General features: G+C 50.3%; 1 protein-coding gene across 4 annotated transcripts in view; it reads right to left on the reverse strand.

Annotated features, from left to right (window-relative positions):
• Positions 1-21,737, reverse strand: part of LOC133114887 (brain-specific angiogenesis inhibitor 1-associated protein 2-like) — a 62,366-nt gene that overhangs the window by 16,570 nt on the left and 24,059 nt on the right. For all 4 annotated transcript variants that reach the window (XM_061224577.1, XM_061224574.1, XM_061224576.1 and 1 more), the window contains exons 5-9: positions 15,955-16,016; positions 14,856-14,927; positions 12,722-12,859; positions 3,421-3,573; positions 1,412-1,657 (exon numbers count right to left, since the gene is read on the reverse strand). In XM_061224577.1, coding sequence (XP_061080561.1) covers positions 1,412-1,657; positions 3,421-3,573; positions 12,722-12,859; positions 14,856-14,927; positions 15,955-16,016 — 671 coding nt within the window. The remainder of the gene's footprint in view (positions 1-1,411; positions 1,658-3,420; positions 3,574-12,721; positions 12,860-14,855; positions 14,928-15,954; positions 16,017-21,737) is intronic.

The raw sequence follows: 21,737 nt of genomic DNA on the forward strand, positions 1-21,737 counted from the left end.
CGCTGTTCCTGTCTGCCGGCACCCCGCGCGGCCGGGAGAACCAGCCCTGAGAGGCCTAATTAAGCCAGAGCATCGGCAGTCAGCGCCACGGAAACCCCGCCTCATCTTTCATTCGCTGACGCTAACGCAGAAACAAAAAGTGCTGAAATATGGAACTGAAAAACACATTTTTGAAAAGCGGCCGAAACAATATAGTGTATTGTACGTTCTTACCACGTACATTTGCTCTACAAATCTTACTTTACCTTAATTCTTCATTATTGTTAAACCACCAAAAAGGAGCACCATCTGGCAAAAGACCCCACATATGAATGCTATTGTCAACTTTGATACAATGGGCTTGATTTACTAATGTTAGCATGCACAAAACCTTTTAGCACACGAAAAAATAATGATTGGTCATGGTACTTGGTTTGCACCAATCACTGGTTGTGTTATTGGCTTTGCACATGCTAAAGGTCTGAGTAAATCTAGCCCAATATATACAGTTACATTGGCAAATTTCATTTACCATATACCAACAGCAGGTGGTAATACAAACACATTTTAATACCTGGAAAGAACCCAATATTGGCAAAATGTAATTTAAAAATGTCATATTAGAATTACTGCATTGAAAAATTAAATGAAATATTCTTAAAAAGGGGGAAATCTACACATCCTCTCTGGATACCTTCTCAGGGCCACTGGGAACCTCAGATTTAACATCACAGAAAAAGGTTTCTGTAATTGCTAAAAATATCGTTTCAGGCGTTGCTCAAGGCTAATGCATACTTGGGCTGACCCATTGCACGCAGCTCACCCCTCCCCCTCTCCCTGCCTGCCCAAGACGCATCATTAAAATGCCACAACAGCAGCAGCAGTTCCTGCTACCTCCTTCCCTACGAGACTGTCGCCTTGGGAACAGCCCGGGCGTGGCCCCGTGCCAGAACTCTTAACCGGCGACAGAAATAGCGTCCTGAGACGGCGCTGCTGTCACCACAGTGCACATGCAGGACGTGTACTGGCCACATCCTCTCTCCGCCATATTCACCAGGGCCAACCGCAGTCCCCGAGACCAGACCTGGGTCAAGATTCAAATACTTCTCTGTGCTCGATTAATCTTGCCTGGTGCAACTGAGCCAACCAAGAGGACCAGAAACTGGCTGTGTATTGGAACCTATGAAATACTCTGTAAAAGTAGGCACTTTTGGAGAGTATTTCATAGGTTCCAATACACCAGACAAGCTCAGTAAAGTGTGGGAATCCAAAACCATAAAGTATTTTACCAAGGTCAGCCCAGAACCTGCATGAAACAGCAGAACGGTGCCCTGCCTGACATACTCTTCCCCGCCCCAGCACAAGAGCCAACATAGGTCTCTGCAGCGAGTGGCTCTTCCCACGGCCCCGTGTGTAGTTCCGTCCTACTCACCGCCTGGTGTCCCAGGCCGCTGCCCATGAAGACGGCCAGCTCAGGGGGCACGGGCAGGGGCTGGGCCCCGGGGATGGGGTCTGATATGGTCAGGTTGGTCTTGGAGGAGCGCAGGGGGCTGGAGACCAGGGTGCCGGCGCCAGACGTCATCTGCTGGGCCAGGATCATGGCGCGCTCGGGCAGCTTGGTGGGGTCTGAGCAGGCCTGCTGCCACACCGGGATCTTCTGAGTCAGCAGGTCCTTCCCCTGGGGTGGGGGTTCAGTGAGAGGGCATGTCATACACACACACATAATATACAGACAGACGGACAGACACACACACATAATACACAGACGGACAGACAGATAATAAACACACAGAGACAGACACACAATACGCAGACAGACACACAGATCAAACGGACACACATAATATACAGGCATGTACAGAGGCAAACACACACAGAGGCACACACACACAGGCACACGCACACACACACAGAGGCACACACACAGAGGCACACAGACACACACACACACACACAGGCACGCACAGACACACAGAGGCACAGACACACACAGACACACAGACACAGAGGCACAGACACACAGAGGCACAGACACACAGACACACAGACACACAGACACACAGACACACAGACACACACACACACACAAACACGCACACACAAACACGCACACACAAACACGCACACAGATACGGGGGAGAGAGATGTTACTCGCAGAGATAACATGCCATATTGATGGAGGGTGTGTCACTCAGAGAACGTTCTGACCTCAGACACCCAGCTTCCTGTTTTTTGGGTGATGCCCTGGATGGGCCAGTGAGGAGTGTGGGCAGAGCCTTGTTAGCGACCGGTCTGCCCACTCTGATCCTCGCTCTGTCCGTTTAGCCAGCTGAAGAGCAGCGTCAGAGGATGGAGAGGGAGGAGGAGAGAGAGGGCACAGCCCACCCACTCTTCCCTGTGACTCAACACTGCGAGCCCCTCCGCATCTTTTCATTCCTCTCGTCTCTCTCTCACACTCACAGTCCCTCCTCCCTCCCGCTCCCTCTCTTTCAGAGCTCTTCAGGTTGCCCTGAGCGAACCCCTCCTACGCATACACCCACACACTGTTCAGGAGCTGGACTCCGCTGAGGGCTGGAAACCTGCCATATTGCTCAGCTCCCCCTCCCTTCTCTCACTCTCCATCTCCCCCCCCCCCCCTCTAATTCAGTATTCAAACAGCCTAAACCACCCAGAAAACAGTTTGTTATGTCAGCCACCTGTAAAGAATTAGAAAAAACTTCCACACACAGACACGGACACACACTCGCGCGCGCACGCACACACACACACAGAGCGCCGTTGCTCTCCACTGCAGAGGCAGGAATTTTCCCCAGCATGCACCACTGCGCAATAAACGCTCTGGCATAACAGGGGGGTCTTATGACAGCCTAATAGCTACATGGCTGCACAGCGCTCTCGCTAAGGTTCACGGTGTGACTATTAGCCTGTCAGGAGCGCATCAGCTACAAACTCCATGTGGAAAATTACATCTGCGCACTGCGAGGGTGGATGCTGGGCATGAAAGCGTTGCCCCTCAGGTTAGTCTATTCCACGTCGAGGAAGTACAAGAGCAAAGAAAAATACATTATGACGGATACTTCATGTTAGAAAATATGCTATGGTGTGCTACTCATTTACTTGATGTTGTGTCTTTTACACTTAGCGCTTTTAAATATTAGGAATGTATCCCCAAGTTACTTCAGCAGCCCCAGTTAAATACGGTATCTGTGGGTGCAATGGCTGTGCCACACAAAAATTCAAACCCAGAACCTCTGGCTGTCAGCACAGCTCTATAATTATCCAATTCCCTCAAATTGTTCATCTCTGCTGATATGAACGGCACCATGGTGAGCCGTGCACTTCACATGCGAGCAGTTACTGCCGTTCAGCGCAAAGCTTTCGGATCCTTAAAGGAGCAGTTATACCCATGATGCTTTTAATCGAGGTCTCTGCGCCCCTCACCTTGCCATGGTAGGCACTGCTGTTCTTGGCCACGGCGCACTGCCGGTCCACCAGGAAGCAGTACCTCCTCCTCTCCTCCGACAGTGCCGTCTTGTAGCCTTCGGCGATGAAGGTGTCCAGATCGCTCTGCTTCCCACTGATGGTCTCCACGTACTGGGGGGAAATGGAGAAAGAAACAGAGGAGCCATTTTATTTACATTATTTTTAGTGTCCGTTTAGGGAGAGGGACAAGATAAACTAACCAACCAACTTGCATTACATTTCATTACTGCCCTTCTGACAACCAAAACATAAAGACCAGATCTCAGATTCATGTTGGTGGTCAAATGCTGTCAGTAAAATTTCGCTTTGTAGGTAAAATTTAGATTAAAAGCTACATTGTATGTCAGACCCTGAAAATTAGCATCCTTGGCCTATTCAAATGGAATCACCAGGAAACTGCACAAACCCTCCATTTTAAAGCCCCCTTACCCAGTCTCAGATGTTCGTGTCATCAGGAGTTGACACATAAATTAGCATACACTTGCCCCAGTGGCACCGGCCCCGATCGGTCTTCATTAGTCGACTGGCCTAAATCCATCACCTTTAGGTCACCTATCCATCAGTCTGACTGTCCACCAGATGTCTATTGGAGTCCATCCATTTGTCTTGTCTAATCTGTGATCTGTCCATCCGTCTGTCTGTCCACACATGAATGAGACTGAATTGAAAGGATAGGGGCTGGAATGCAAGCCCGCACTGTATAGTCCTGCATTCATTACGACATTAAGTGCACAAGGGCAATTCTCTGAACTTTCATCACAGTGGTGAAGGGGCCGTAGCGTTCCTCTCAAAACCATAGGACGGGAACAGCGTTGTTGACGGCAGCTCTTGCCGTGGCGGGGGTCCCAGGTTCACACCATCTGTACCCCATTGGCAGGGGAGGGACGAAACCACCGGAACAGAAGGGACCCCCCTGATCCCCACCTCCGTAGTGTAAATGCCACCGCCACCACGGAACCCGTTAGTAAAACATAAGGCAGGTGCTTAGAGCGAATTACTGTCCCACCCCAGCTCGCAAAACGCAGTCAGCCATTTTAATCACATTAGAGCCGGCAGACCCAGACCCAGGGCGGGAACGACACAGTTTAACGAGTTGAAAGGTCCTGCTTCTGTCTGCACACGGCAAGTACACCACCCCCACCCACCAGACTCCGTTCCATTTGATAAGTGGGTCCTTATGACTCAGAAATAATTACCAAAAAGCACCCTGAAACAAATGCAGGAATGTAATTCTGCAATAATCTTTCCTTTGTTCTTCCATCGAGGGACCCAGCCAAGCGAGAAAGATCCGTAAGAGGCTTAAGACTTCGCATTCTTGATGAACTTACAATAATTAGAGGCAAAGGAGGGAAGCTCGAGTCATTGTTGAGGGCTGGGGGTGATGGAGGTGCGTGTGCTGTGTCTCGAGCTCTCACTCAGTAAAACAATCCACAAAGTTTCGCTACGTTTTATCTTCGGCTACTTTTCTACTTCCACAGTGAGGGAGAGGTTTGCCCTGGAGGGAGATGGGGGGTGGGGGGGTCATCGTCTCTGGCTGCCGAAACTGTCATCACATCCCAAACACTGACAGCTCGGGGTGGAGATACAGCCACAGTCCTAGGGCCGCTACTAAACCAAAGGCTCCTCAGTGCTCTGAAAACACAACAATTGACCCAGGATCGATGCCAGGGGGACAGGCCAATACGCCCCCTCCTCTCTTTCAGCCACAAAATTTAACGGCTCCAGCAGGAGCGCAATGCTCCGAGCTCCGAGCTCTGGGAGGGGGCGGTTACACCCCCCCCCCCCCTCTGCTTTTCCGAATCCCAGAAGAGTTTTGTGTAATTACAGTGAGGTCCGTAAGTATTTGGACAGTGACAGTTTTAATGGACTGTAAAATTCCTACATGGTTCACTTCATATAGATGTCAATACCCAAGGAATTATGGCCCTTTACAATTGCGTCACTGTCCAAATACTTATGGACCTCACTGTATATAGAACAGGCTCGTGAGTCACTTGCAGAAAGATATACCTCATAGCTCTGGGTTTGAGTGCAGGGCTGGTGGCAGTTTCCACAGTCTACAGGCAGGGGGTGCAGATGAGAGGACCAGCTACCACCATTCAGAGAGAAACTGAATGAGGAGAGCAAGCAGGGGGCATTTCTCATTTTTGATCTGAGATCTGAGAAAGATAGATGGGGAAAAAGCAGACAGTCAGACAATCTGCTGCTTGTAACTGCCTTGACGGGTAACATCGCGTTTTATGTCAGGTCCCCCTGGCAAAACCGATTTCGATCTCCATTGGGTATTGCTGGTTAAATAAAGCATAAATGAAGAATAAATGAAAAAAAGATGTTGAAAATTTACATCTATCACCGGGAATGTCTGTATCCACAGCAGGGGTCTACCACACCCGGGAGGGCAGGGCGGGACTGGTCACACTGCAGCTTTGCCGTTGCGAAAGCCCACATTTTTACAGCTTTGTTTTTCTTCTCACCAGAGCCCCAGAACTTTCCGCTAAAATCCGTCTTCCTCTGCACGGCGACAACCCCCATCCACGTGACACACGCCACTTCACTGGAGGGGCCGGGATGAGGTAAACCCTCTATAAAGAGTGGAGGCCCTTGGTCCGCTTTCAAAAACTCTGGAGGATCTCCCTGTTAAATCTCTGCTCTCTTGTGATGAGAGTGGATTAACGAGCAGGGAATCTAAGGACAGGCTTTTTAACGGGGCTCTGAAAACCTCTCTACGTGCTGCCATAGCAGTGATTTTTTTCATTTTCAGTTTTGCTATGCCTCATGCAAGCGCACCAGGACATTAATCTGACCAAGCAGCTGACAGCATTAGGTCATATCACGCTACCCATCAATTCCTGTCACCAGCAGATAAAGTGTTGCACACAGTCCAAACAGAACAGGACTGCCACACTCTGCCTCAAGTGTTATGCATCTCAAAGGGGAGAATTCATCTGGATTGTAACGAACAATCAAAAACCTAACAATAAGCATGACTTCGGCATCAGCTATCGCAGCATGTTACCATTATATATAGTCATTTCACAGACGCTCTTATCCAGAGCGACCCACAATAGTGCAAATCAGAACCAGGGACAAGTGCGCTGAAAACCCTCGAGGGAAGTATGGGTTCAAGTCCTAGAGTGATCACACAGACCTGAACCCTTGTAGAATAATCTGATAACTATCCACGTAGCAATACCAAGGTTGGCAGTAAGAATACTAACATAATTAAACCCAAGTGCAATTATTCCCTATAGCATTCACATAGCATACATGGCTAATTACAACAGTGAGGTAAGGGAGGGAAAGGTGCAGCCTGAAGAGGGGAGCTTTCAGTCCGTGCTTGAAGGTGGTCAAAGACTGCTGTTCTGACGTGCACAGGAAGGTCATTCCACCACCGCGGGGCCAGAACAGACAGCAGTCGTGACCAGCAAGATCAGGCGCTACGAGGGGGAGGCGCAAGGTATCCAAAGGTAGTGGAACGGAGGGGTCTGGCAGGTGTAAAGTGCCTGAATAGCTTTAGGATGTGTGCTGGGGCTGATCCCTCAACTGACCTGGGATGCGAGCACCAATGCTTTAAATTTGATGTGAGCCATAACAGGCAGCCGGAGGTGGTCGGTGAGCAGGGTGGGGACGTGAAAGTGTCCGGGGATGTTGAATACCAGGCGAGCCACGGCGTTCTGGATCAGGTGTAGGGGTCTGGCGCCGGATGCCGGATGGCCAGCCAGCTGAGAGTTGCAGTTGTCCATTGCTTGGACAAGGAGCTGAGGCATGGTAACTATGTTACTGAAACTGAAGACTAATATGGGCTTCCTCTGTAATATTTACATTTATTTTATTCAATAAATCTCAGGACCCACAGCATCGCCCTGTGTCTGTACCACTGATGTCAGATCAGCTGAGCTCCTCGGTGATTTTCCACACAGATCAGCATTCCCCCTGTGTTCTGCAGGGGACACACTGTACGGACGGAGGCACTGCTGACACCGGTGATATCAGCACTCGCACACCGGGACCCGGAGTGTGTGCTGCGCCTCTGTACATACGGTTTCCCAAATGTACATGTTTCACGAGTGTGTGTCACTGTGTCTGTGTACATGCCTTTTTAAGTGTTTGTATGCGGTTCTGCTCTGTGCCTGGGTGTGCGTGCGCATGCTAGCACCAGCGAACATACAGTACCTGCATTTTTCATGAGCGTTTGTGCCCGTGTCTACGCACCTGCTCTGTTCACTCTATGGGTCTCTATGTGTGAATGTACTAACCGTGACTGCCTTTTTATTCACATTATAAGCCGCTGGATGCTTTAGGTAAAGAGGTGGGGGGTTTCCCTGGGTTGACTTGAAACTGGTTTGAATTATTGATCTCTGATCTGTGAACAAACAGAGGTGTTGCCCCTCTTATCTCTTTAACTATGAATGACTCAACAAGCAGTGCCAGCCCCAGCCAAACAGAGCAAGGCTGAGGAGAGAGGGGTGGAGGGGAGAGAGAGGTGGGAGTGGAGAGACAGAGAGAGAGGTGGAGGGGGAGAGAGAGGGAGTGGAGGGGAGAGACAGAGAGAGGGGTGGAGGGGAGAGACGGAGAGAGGGGTGGAGGGGAGAGACGGAGAGAGGGGTGGAGGGGGAGAGAGAGGGGGTGGGGGGGAGAGAGAGCTGAAGGGGGAAGAGAGCGGGATGGAAGGGAAAGAGAGGCGTGGGAGTGGAGAGACAGAGAGGGAGTGGAGGGGAGAGACAGAGAGGGAGTGGAGGGGAGAGAGAGGTGTGGGAGTGGAGAGACAGAGAGAGGGGTGGGGGAGAGAGGTGAAGGGGGAGAGAGAGGGGTGGGGGGGGAGAGAGGTGAAGGGGGAGAGAGAGGGGTGGGGGGGGAGAGAGGTGAAGGGGGAGAGAGAGGGGTAGAAGGGAGAGAGAGGTAAAGGGGAGAGAGAGGGGTGGAAGGGAGAGAGAGGCGTGGGAGTGGAGAGACAGAGAGGGAGTGGAGGGGAGAGACAGAGAGGGAGTGGAGGGGAGAGAGAGGTGTGGGAGTGGAGAGACAGAGAGAGGGGTGGGGGAGAGAGGTGAAGGGGGAGAGAGAGGGGTGGGGGGGGAGAGAGGTGAAGGGGGAGAGAGCGGGGTAGAAGGGAGAGAGAGGTAAAGGGGAGAGAGAGGGGTGGAAGGGAGAGAGAGGCGTGGGAGTGTAGAGACAGAGAGGGGGTGGAGGGGGAGAAGAGCGACTGATGCCCAGTTTCTCCTGAGGCCTGCAGTGTGCATGGATAAGCAGACACCCTGTCCTCTGAGAAATCTGTCACAGGTGGTGTGTGAGACAAAGTGGGACCTCTCCCCACACTCATCCATACTCTGGCGGCCCCCCTCTCCCTCCCTTGTTCCCAGGCCTCGAGTGGAGCAAGGTTTGGCGCCACCTACTGAGAGCCACAGGGACTCCAAACGCCCAGCAGGGGGAGCAGCAACAGAAGACAGCGGTCCCCCCCCCACACTCCATCTAATCGCCATGGTGACAATATTTTTGCTGCAGAACAGACAGGATGGGAGGCTGTTCATAGAGGGCTGTGTGTGTGTGTGTGTGCGTTTGTGTATATGTGCTTATGTGCGCATGTGTGTGGTGTGCGTCTGTATGTGTATATGTGCGGGTGTGTGTAGTGTGTGCATAGGTACATGATTGCATGTATGTGTGTTTGTGTATAAGTGTATATGTGCGGATGTGTGTGTACGTGCATGTGTGCTTGCATGCCTGTGTGTATGCGTGTTTGTGCGTGAATGAGTGGGTATGTGTGGGCGTGTGTATTCCTGACGTCACTGATCATTGAACCCGTTATTTATTTAATCCCATACCTGGACAACAGGGCATTTAACAGCGTGCTGTATGCTGCTGCAAAAATATTTACACATGGACCCCAACAGTCAATAACCATAAGATGATGTGTCGTTTATAAATAAATAAATAAAAGCATAATCACTGTTATTAGATAATTACTGTGCCGTTTTCTTGATTGAGAGGTGGGCATTGAAAGCTGGGGTACACACAGTCTGCAGGAGCTGCCCGCTCACTCAGCGGACAGACCGTACCATACACCAGCTGAAACATGTTGGGTTTAGGGGTCCCCCCCCACCACTGCAGTCAATGGTACATTCCGCACATCAGTCATGCCCAGCTCCAAGGCCACAGAGCAAAATCAGCCAGGAGAAAGAACACTGCACCCATCTCACTGGATCTACCGACAACACAGCTGGGTCACTGCACACAGGGCCTATGAAGGACAATACAGTCGTACACACTCACGCTATCGCTCGCTCACAGAACACACACACACACACACACACACACACACACACACACACCGTTGAGACACATACAGTTCCGAAGGGACTCTTGCTAACCCTAGTAGCTTTACTCAGCGAGACTAATGGAGGACTAGCAGCGGAGTGATAATTATCCTCCGTCTCGGCACAGACATTCCCCGCTCTTCACAGGCCGCGAGTCGTGAGTCACACGGCACCACTTCGAGCCGCGCTCCCCAGCACCCCGCCAGAACGGCACCCCGCGCAGCACATCTGACAGAGCTGCCCACACGGCTCTCTGAGGAACATCATGGAGACATCATGGAGAAAGTACAGTACTCCCCGAAAATAGAACAACACACAGTAGCAAAGCCATAACGTCCTGTCCATGCCGCTCTCTGGCACTCTGCTCCTGTTACTGCACCACCGCTCTACCACACTCTGCTCCTGATACTGCACCGCCACTCTACCACACTCTGCTGTTACTGTACGCCACTCTACCACACTCTGCTCCTGATACTGCACCGCCACTCTACCACACTCTGCTGTTACTGTACGCCACTCTACCACACTCTGCTGTTACTGTACGCCACTCTACCACACTCTGCTGTTACTGTACACCACTCTACCACACTCTGCTCCTGCCGCTCTACCACACTCTGCTGTTACTGTACGCCACTCTACCACACTCTGCTGTTACTGTACACCACTCTACCACACTCTGCTGTTACTGTACACCACTCTACCACACTCTGCTGTTACTGTACGCCACTCTACCACTCTGCTGTTACTGTACACCACTCTACCACACTCTGCTGTTACTGTACGCCACTCTACCACACTCTGCTCCTGATACTGTACACCACTCTACCACACTCTGCTCCTGATACTGTACACCACTCTACCCCACTCTGCTCCTGTTACTGCACCACTCTACCACACTCTGCTCCTGTTACTGCACCACTCTACCACACTCTGCTCCTGTTACTGCACCACTCTACCACACTCTGCTGTTACTGTACACCACTCTACCACACTCTGCTGTTACTGTACACCACTCTACCACACTCTGCTGTTACTGTACACCACTCTACCACACTCTGCTGTTACTGTACACCACTCTACCACACTCTGCTCCTGCCGCTCTACCACACTCTGCTGTTACTGTACACCACTCTACCACACTCTGCTCCTGATACTGTACACCACTCTACCCCACTCTGCTGTTACTGTACACCACTCTACCACACTCTGCTCCTGTTACTGCACACCACTCTACCACACTCTGCTCCTGTTACTGCACCACTCTACCACACTCTGCTCCTGTTACTGAACACCACTCTACCACACTCTGCTGTTACTGTACACCACTCTACCACACTCTGCTGTTACTGTACACCACTCTACCACACTCTGCTGTTACTGTACACCACTCTACCACACTCTGCTGTTACTGTACACCACTCTACCACACTCTGCTCCTGTTACTGCACACCACTCTACCACACTCTGCTCCTGTTACTGAACACCACTCTACCACACTCTGCTGTTACTGTACACCACTCTACCACACTCTGCTCCTGTTACTGAACACCACTCTACCACACTCTGCTCCTGTTACTGAACACCACTCTACCACACTCTGCTCCTGCCGCACTACGCTCCTTGGCCATCTACCACACTCTGTGCATGCCACTCAATCATACTTTATTACAAATGACTACTGCTATTCATCATAATATTATTATTCATTATTGTTGACCAATCCATCATTGTTATCATTATTACCATCATTATCATCACAATCATCCTCATCCTAATCCTAATCAGCATCTAGAATCCTGAGTGATTTACTACACACAGTTTATATTTTACACATTGCCCATTTTTACAGCCCTTTGGCTTTCAGACACCAAGCCCCGCCCTCTACGTACGACACCACTGCACCTGGGGACGGCCCAGAGACGCAGAACATGATGAAGGCAAGCCCACGTGTGGGCTGGGGACCCACTTTTCTTAAAAAGCACATTTACACAACCCTCCCTAATTCCCCACTTAATTAAAATAAATCACCACTGCGCTGACGCTCAACGCCATCAGAAACCTGCCAATGCCAGGCGTGCGCTCACATCAACCCCCAGGGAAGAGCAATGCACTCAGCAGCAAAACTGAAAGGCTAAATATTGTGGAGGGGGGGGCTGAGTTAAACCCCTCCTCTAAGATTCAGCATTACACCGTGCAAAGATGGCCCTGCCTTCTACTCCTTTTCCCTGAACAGCACAGACCAGCAGTCACGGGTCACCTCCTTCCTTTCCACAGAGCAAAAACCCTCCGGAATATTCTTAAAATGGGATCATCTCAGCTTGGACAGCACAGAAACACATACGCAAACAGAGCTGCCTGTGCACTCGAGCCTCCAAACCCCCAGAGAACCTGACCCTCTAGCCTGCGCTGCACCTTATGCAGGCTCACCCCCCTCCCCCCACAGTGTAAAGGTTCTGCCTGACTGAGCAAGAGGGACAAGGACAAATTGCCACCCAGCGAAGGAGGAAAAACTAAAAACAACAAAATAATCACCTCCCTGCCCTCTTCCAGACACACACAAACATGTTTGTGACCCTTTGACCCCTGCTTCGCCGGGTGGCCTAGATCAAAGACACACCACAGATTCTCAAGCCGAACCAGGCGGTCAGCTCCGAATTCTCAATGCTGAAAGTTCCTTCTTTTCTTCTGTTGCAGCAGAAATTGGAGATGTCTCAGATTTTTCCAGTTTTTCCATCTTTATGCTCATGAATAGACAGGTGAGGACAATGCAAGTAACAAAGAATACATGTCCTTCACTGTGCTTTTCTATGAGCTTTCAGACACGATCATACCATCTTTTTACCAAATAAAATCCGTGCACACCTCCCATTGGCCATACTCACCAACAGCAGCCACACTGCTTACACAAAGAGTGGAAGGCGTGTTTTGCCCTTTGACCCCTGGTGACTCACCTGCATCTCCTTCTCCCCGTACTTGGAGGGGTTCTTGCTACCCTGGCTCTTGCGTCTCAGCTTCTTCAGCTCCGCCTGGCACTTCTCCAGACTCTCGCCTTTGCTCTTGTGCTCCATCTGGTACTTCTTCAGCGCAGCCTGTGGGGGGCAGCAGAGAGTCGTGCCCTCAGAGCCATGTCCCGCAAAACCCACGCTCACATTGCACTCAGTCCTGTCAATACGACAGCCTGGTCATCGTGTGGAACATCCGTACCTTCCTTTTAGACACTTAAATGTGTTACTCTGATTCGCACTGATAATACAGAGGCCAGAGACAGTTATTCAGCAGTGAGACCTGGCACTATGCAGCACTTCCTGGTGATGTTAAATAGTTCTAAATGATGGACAGCAGGGAAGAAATGTGTTCTGAGCGTCTGGCCGTCAAGGCAATTTCTAGCAATTTGACCAAGAACTAGACAGTAGGCATACTTCAAATTTATATTCATGAGCAACTGCCTATCTGAGAATTGTAGGATGGAATCTTTGGACATTTCACTTCATTTCACTGCAGATACAGTGTCTCTGACATAGCCATGATTGACTAAGACTGCAGAAGAGATGGGGTCGCTCCCAGGGCATTATGGGAACTTAACTGAACCAGAATGCCCTTGATGAACTGCCAAAAACACGTGAGCTGCGTATGCTCTATATGGTATTGTGGTTTGTTTAATTTTGCACGCATATAGCAGTTATATAACATATAATATAATAGCTGAAACGGAATATAATAAAGCATTGTCCAATCTTTCCGTCTTTTGAAAGCACAAGAGAGATCCTGCAAATTCTGTAAGCAGCAAGATCTCATTGGCAAATTGAGTAGCGAGCATGAGGAAGAGACCCAGATGTCTTTGCAGCGACTGAAAATATATTCCAAAAAATGAATATTAATAATCCATGACACTGCACTGCAGAGTGCCTACCCAACCGAAACACCGGGGATTTCAGGACTGGGTCCAAGAAAAACCCTTTCAAATGAGTGCTGCGATTCCAAGTCCCATAAAAATATGTTTTTGTGACATTAGGAGATATTCTTATTCCTCTCCATTAGTTTACTTTCAATCTGCTAAAATGGTTCATAATTCAACAATTCCGCCCCTGACACCCCCCTCCCCCACACACACAACACACACACACACGAAGAGAAGCAAGAGGTGAAAAGTAAAGCATCTTCTAATGGAAAATAGATAAATCTCCTCTGTTTGCCATGTGACCACACAAAGAAAGACAAAGAGATGAACTCTATCCTTCACCAGTCTGTGAGCTGAAAAGCAGAAAATGGTTGGAATTGATGCGGTGGCCACCTTTCGCTAGCATTTGTGAATATGTGTGTTGGAGAGTCCATGTTCATCAGAGGACTCGCTGAAAGCCTCATTACAGTTTGAATTTAAATTATATTATTGGGGAGAAAAATTATTTCCATTTCATTTCCTCCAATTGTCTTTTCGATTAGCTGTCGTAGCCAGCTAGCAACAGCCATTTTTCATTTGACATCAATTCTCTGGATCCATTGTATTGTGCACTGCTACAGCGAACATCTAACAGAGCCAGAATTTAAATCTATTCTGTACCCCACACTTTCTACTGTGCAGCTGATCCACAAAAAGTATTTTCGACATGAGACAGCGCAACTGTATAACAGACGGTAGAAATATGCAGACAGGTGAACCGAGGTGAACGACCGATTGAAAAACAGGTGGAGACATATCAGGAAAAGGGCGGTTTCTTCCAGGGAGTTTTTCCCTAACCACTGCGGCCTCTGGTTTGAATTGTGTGGTGCACCAGGGTATACTGTGAAGAATATTGTGAGTATTGCGCTAAATAGAAGAAAATGTATATCTGATTGACCGATCGAGATGAGGCAATGAACAAAGAATGAGTCTGAGGTGACTGGGTGGAGGTGCCAGATGAGGAAAGGGGTAGAGGCACGGAAGGCCAGGTGAGTGAGGCAGGTAAGGCCAGGGGAGAGAGGCAGGTAAGGCCAGGTGAGAGAGGCAGGTAAGGCCAGGGGAAAGAGGCAGGTAAGGCCAGGGGAGAGAGGCAGGGAAGGCCAGGGGAGAGAGGCAGGGAAGGCCAGGTGAGAGAGGCAGCTACTCACAGTCAGGTAGCGGGCATCCAGCTCCACCTTCTTCTCCAGCTCAGTCAGCAGCTCGTTGTGGAACGACTTCAGCTGGAGGGAGAGATGGAGGCGAGGTCAACAGCAAGGCCAGCAGGGAAGTAATACATTCTTTTACATACAAGCAACCAAACCGCCAAACACACGCAGAGATACAGGCACACATGCACGCGCACACACACACGCACACGCAAATATTAAGCGTGGCTTTGTGTGCATGTTCTCTTCACAGCAGAAGGCTCTGTTGTAGCCTTCAAGCAGAAATGAACCCAAACCCCTTCAGTGAAACATCAACCAGGATAAACAGACACCATTTTAAGCATGTGAACTCAGCTTCCTGTGAACCACCCTGGATAACAATGTCTGGTTAGCAAACACGGCTTTCAGTCACATCACCTTCACCATCATTGTTTGCTAATGTAAAGTCACCGAGCCTTGCACCCAGTGCCATTGTTTCCTTGGGAACATTTTTTGATTGACAGCATCAGGGCATCACGAGTATTGGAACAAGGAGTGCCACTGGGTTCCCGCCAAGGACAAACCAAGCGAACAGGAAAGCGTAATCCTGTGTGCATCGCCCCACATGCAGCAGGAAGGAGGCCAGGCTTAAACAACGAAGGAATGACTCAGGCTGGGAATATCTCCCAGATCCACCAAATGCCATTTTCAATTGTGCTTTTCCATTTAATTATTTATTTTGTTCAAAACCAAACCAACAGGTCTCTCTTTACTGCAGATTAAAGCTAATTCTTCTCAAAGGCTTCGCAGTGTCTTGCTTTTTTTCCTTCCTGTTCATTCTAGCAGGGGTTCAGATAAGATCTAAATTTCTTTTCACTTTCACCGTTTGCATGTGTGACACGCTTCCTGTTCCACATCACAGATTTTTATGAAATGACCCAGAGAGGTTCAGTTACAGGGCTGGCATACAACTGCTTACCCAAGTATTCAAAATGTGTTCTTTCTATGAATATATTTTAAATCAGCTTCTCCAGTCTGCGTCCGGTGCTCTGACCATTACAGCCATAGCCTCTACCCTACACCACAGCTCTCCGTCCAGTGCCTCACAGTCATAGATACGCACCATATCCTCCAACTGCACCTGGATCTGCCTGTGGACCTCTGCCATCTGAAACAGCACATCCCCTGGAAGGAGAACAGACCAGAACCAAATGAACAACAGATGAAGAGGTGAGGAGCGGGGGAAAAAGAGAGAGAAAGCCAGAGAATTTATAGAAAGAGAGAAACAGAAAGACAGAGGACAGAGTAAAAAACTCACAATTTACCCCCACCACCGCCCCACCCCCCCTTTGCCCGGGGCTCGTTAGATTCACCAACGTGCAAGAGGACCATGCAGTCACACACACACGGACACACAGAGACACGGGAGACACAACCCAGGAAGCCAGGAGGAAGGACGACGACATGGGACAAGATGGAACATCGACCAAAGGAAAAATAAACACGTACACACACTCAACATTTTAAAAACCACAGCGACACATAAGATGGGAAAAGGTGAACCGTGGAACAAAATGTTTAAAAAGCAGGAAGAAGCTGTTATGGGTTGCAAGTATAAAGAAGAAATGAAATCATAAAATAAATTAAAGGGATCTCTCCGAGGCAAACTGTGGAGCTTTGAAAAAGAGTCAAATAAGGCATCGTTTGAAGTTTCCGTTCCATTGTTCTTAACAAGAAAATCATAACACAGCAAAACTCCGAAAATAAAATAAACAAAGAAAACAGAACAGAAAGGGAGAGAGAGCAAGAGAGAGAGAAAGAGAAGAGAAAGAAGTAGCCATGCAGCCAGGGCGAGATGTGTGTTGGTTTTAGGATACCTACATGCTGCTTCTTCTGAATGTGCAATGCGTTGTAAAAGAGGAACAAAAGATCTAGATTGAGCAGAGAACATAGCAAACACAGACCTGGAGAGACGCAAACGAACACAGGAAGGCCCTCCACACAGTCCGCCCCCTTTAATGAGGACGGATAGGTGTGCAACACAGACCCTCGCCCCTCCCCTCTCCCACCCCAGCCCAGCCCAGCCCAGCCCAGCCCCCGCCCCTCTCCCATCCTGCCCTTCGGATGATGGCGGTCGACCCACATTTTATGTGGGTACCCACCTTCCGGAAAAAATGCTGAAGAGAGGTTGAAAATGTATTTGCGTTCCTGAAATAGGCCTGTGCTCATGATGTGTAAGGATGTGCAAACATGATGCAAGGCTTCTGAAAAAGTACATACATGCGTGTACATACGTGTGTGTGTGTGTGTGTGTGTGTGTGTGTGTGTGTGTGTGTGTATACAGGTGAGTACAGAGGAGGGCCGTATGACTTGGCAGTGCATGTGCTTACACTAAGTTAATGAAGACCCGGGATACCATGGCTTCACACCCAGAAAACGGGGTGCCCTCTACAGACACGCCGCTTCCTTCAGATTTACATTCGATATATTCAAACCCTCACCCTCACTCACACTACCGGCTATTCTCACAAACAGGGCTGGAAGGCTGGCTCAGCGACCGTATTTGACCGAGCCCGTTGGACAGACGGGGAGCAGCCGGGGTCTGGAGGGTGGCGGGCTGGTGTAGAGGTGAGTGCGGTCAGGGACGGTTGAAGGTTTGAGTATCGTGCGCACGGCTGTCGGCGGAACAGCGCTCAGCAGACCGTACCCAGCTGTGTACGCGCAAGCCAGCGCACAGCACATCAGCTGGCCTACATAAGGAAGCATGAGAGTCTAAATAATGCACGAACACAACCGCATCGGTGATTGGAGGTAAGATGGGGGATGGGTTTCTTCAGAAAGATGTTAAAACCCATTTTGCTCGAACCCCCCTCTCCTAACTCTAACACAGGCTCTCCCCCCTACACCACTGCAACACCCCCCCCCCCCCACACACACACACACACACGGACACACACACACACACACACAGCCCCACCCTGCCTGAGTTCTTACTAAGGACTGCAAAGAAAGGACCCACTCTGCCTGTACAGGAAACAGTCTGCAGAAAGAACAGACTTGTTGTGTCGCTGAACATGGCTTCTCACTCCAGAACCCCGTCCTGCCTTCTGCAAGCAAGCCAACTAAACCGCTTACCGACAATCAGACCAGAGCAGTCGCTCAGCCTTGCAGATCAAACTCTTGTCTGTTCTTACTTGGACAATCAATCAAAGAGGCTCCCAATTACCATACAAATGTAAACCTTTTCTCTCAGATTTCTTGTTCCTTCCTTCTGCTTGTCGGAAAGGTTTTTGAAATCTTGATAAGCCACAGAGGATCTTGGGCGGGGCACCACGCCCTAGAGCGAGGAACAGAACCTGACTGGCTTCGATGAGCGCCCGAGCTTCACAAACAGATAATTTGGAAAATGTGAGCTGAATTACGTTGCCATGGTGAAGGAGGTCTGCTGTGAAAATAAGCACTGTAATGCAATAACAGCAGCGATTGCGACACCGTTCGCTGAAGAGAGGATGAATCCTGCCAAGTAAGTGGGTAGTCTGGTTTCTTAAGTCGTCATCGACAGGTCAGCACGAGAATGAAAGCTTTAGCTGACTGGCCGGCTTTTCCATCATTTTAAAATGGCCTCGAGGCTTTCCTGTTGACACTAGCCTCCATTGTTGCTGGGGTAGCTCATTCAGAAACTTGGGTAATGCCTTGTTGGCAGTGGGCGGGATTCAGTGTTTTCTTTCCTGCATTAAACAAAAGAGCCAGATTGGGAAAAGTTGCTTCAGCTGTGGAGCGATGTGGTTGAATGTGAACAGGAAGACGTTCACAGATACTGTACTTGGAAGGCATTCCTGAAAGCAGGCCAGATACCAACTGACATCTGTGCGGTGCAGGCTTCCTGAATCTCAAAATGCCTTCTCTCCCAATTTCCACACACATGAAAACACACAACGTGCAAACTCGCAAACGCACAGCGTGGAGAAACACACACACACGCACACACACACACACACACACACACACACACACACACACACACACACACACACACACACACACACACACACACACACACACACACACACACACACACACACACACACACACACACACGGTTTCTCTCACGCATAAGTGCACACGAAAACAAGCACATACTCTACACGCACATACACAGCGAACACCGTGGTTGTGTGACAAACGGGCGTGTCCACACACAGAGTCAGCTCAGGTAGCACCCGTCACTGACTCATCAATAAGGCTCGGCGCTTTTCGACCACGCCCGTAACCCGCATCGTAAGCCCAGCCGGTGAGACTGCAGGGCTGCATGCCTACACTTGCATGCCTGCTCACAGCCTAGGCGTGTGACAGACAGAGACAGAGGAACTCCTTTTCCCCCGGAGAACTTCTCAACCTGCTGCTGTGGCTCTCTCTCCAGTGAAGAGCAGGGGAGTGGGTGTGGCCTAAACTGACTGCGTCTGGTAGTTCCTCTGACCAGGAAGTCTGATCTGAGAGGAAGTGTGGTGAGGGGGGGGAGGGGGGTGAGTCACTGGGCAAAGGTTGCACATGCGCATTGCTGCGAGCGCTGCCATAGAAACAGCAGAATGTTTGTTCCCGTTGCTAAGGGCTGGGAACTGGAGCTGGGCGCTGAGGCTGGGCAGGAGCGTTTCGTGCCGCGTTGTGCGGTTAAGCTAACACACGGACGGGGAAGGCCGCCATCCGACCCGGTGACCCGTCGGCCTGGACGCCAGCCGCTCTCGCTCTGCCCCCCTACCCCAGTCGCGTCGCACACTGATGATGCGTTCAGCCGGCGCCGAACAGGACCGTGTGGCGGATGTGCGCGCCGCTCGGCGAAAGCTGAAACGCAAACAAACCCAGATAATCCCCCCTCAAATCCCAGGGACTCAGGGCAGGGCAGGGATTGTCCCTGAAGGTCAGATCCTCACAGTCTCCCTAGTAGAGCACCGGCTCTCTCTATCCACTTATGAACAAAAGCCACCCCTCCCCCGCCAGGCGGCCGTCAACGAGTTTTGGGGGCGGTGCGCTGATTAAACGGCGGGTTCGGTGCGCGAGGAGCGTCAAGGTGACGGTCGACCGCGGGCACGTGTTCGGATCCCAGCCAAGGTCGCGCGACCCCGCTAAGTGTCTCTGCTGCAGTGATGTCACCGCAGACTGTTTGTTCCTACAGCAGCTCAGTAAGGTCAGAGGCCATTGGTTATCTGTGACAAGGGGGAGGGGCCAGACAAAGCCACAACATCGCTGTGGTGATCCAGGATTGTACAGCAAGTCTGGGAAAATGCACCGTTAAGGCAGCCATTTTAGAAGTCTTTCATTCTTTATTCAAGTGCCTGTTTTACAGGAATGTATATTTGTACTAAGAGCATCGAGTCAAGTGTTTGTGCACTTAATATCCCATTTCATTCACCAGCGGCCGAGTTCAATCTCTAGTGCTTTAAATAGCTACGCCATTAGCGTGTGCCCCTTTCAGGTGTGCTGTAGTGCTTCACCCATTAGAGTTACTTCTGTTCAGAGCAACTGGTGTGGAAGAACAGGACATCTGTGCCAGAGACGGCCTGCTGTGCTAGCAAAGAGGCGGACATTGATCTGACCGTCCGGAGCATGCCAAAGACTGACCCCGGTCACCTACACCTCTGAACCCACCTGCGTTTCAGAGAGTCGAACTCGTTCAGGACCACTGATGCCAGCTAGAAAGCCTTTCTCCTTCCCAAAGGCGCATAATGCCTGTGTCTCAGTTGGTCTGAGATTCCCATCCAACATTCCAGTGTGAGAAACCCATCCCCCAAGATAAAATGTCCACTATTAAGGAGTGTGTGTGTGAGAGTGTGTGTGTGCATGCGTGTGTGTGCATAAGAGAGAGAGAGAATGTGTATGCCAGAGTGAGGAGTTTGCCTGTGTGGGTGGAATAACCATGGGTATGAGTAGGAGGGGTAGGAGTGTGTGTGTGAGTGTGAGAGAGAGAGTGTGTGTAAGTGTGTGCATGCGTGTGTGAGAGTGTGCGTGTGTGTGTGTGTGAGAGAGTGGAGTTTGCCTGTGTGGGTGGAATAGCCATGGGAGTGAGTAGGAGGAGTAGGAGTGTGTGTGTGTGTGAGAGAGAGAGTGCATGTGTGTGTGTGTGAGAGAGAGAGAGAGAGAGAGTGGAGTTTGCCTGTGTGGGTGGAATAGCCATGGGAGAGAGTAGGAGGAGTAGGAGTGTGTGTGTGTGAGAGAGAGAGTGAGTGTGTGTATGGGAGAGAGTAGGAGGAGTAGGAGTGTGTTCAGGCGACTGCTGAGCCCACTGATTGGGTGTGGAGGGAATGACACTGTTAGGCTAGCTGAAGTAATCTGCACCACCACCATCATCATCATCATAATCATAACAATTACAAACACCATCATCACCTTCCTCCTACACCTCCTCCTCCCCTGTGGGAACTGAAGGAGCGTTTTTCCGTTGCTCTGTTCTGCTGATCCAAGAGCTTTTTCTCCTCCCCTGCGACGGAAACGCTCCGGTTAAGGCTCTTGATCTACAGCAGCGTGACTGCGTGCAGCGCCGAGCCTCAATGTCGAAAAACCGCTTATCCCTCCCGCTCTTCCTTTTAACGCAAAATTTAACTCGGAGAGCTCTGCTCGGAAACGTCGGGAGGCTCTTCGGGGAAAGGACGGGTTGAACGAGCGTTCGCGGCGCTCCCGGCTCGCGACAGGGACGCCCCGCTTCCCGTCTCCTGAGAAATTCCCCAGAAACGGCGTTCCCGCGGAACGCGCCCGAGATTGTGCCCCGCCTTACTCGGGAATGTTTGCCTTTCCAAAAACAGAAGCTCCAGACTGACTGAGGAAGCCGGCGCTCTGATCAGGAGCCAGTGCGGGAGGAGAGCAGGCTGGGTGGGAAACTGACCGGGGACTGAAGCTGGGGACTTCATTACAGGC

The sequence above is a fragment of the Conger conger genome, chromosome 16, assembly GCF_963514075.1.
Source record: "Conger conger chromosome 16, fConCon1.1, whole genome shotgun sequence".
Taxonomy (NCBI): domain Eukaryota; kingdom Metazoa; phylum Chordata; class Actinopteri; order Anguilliformes; family Congridae; genus Conger; species Conger conger.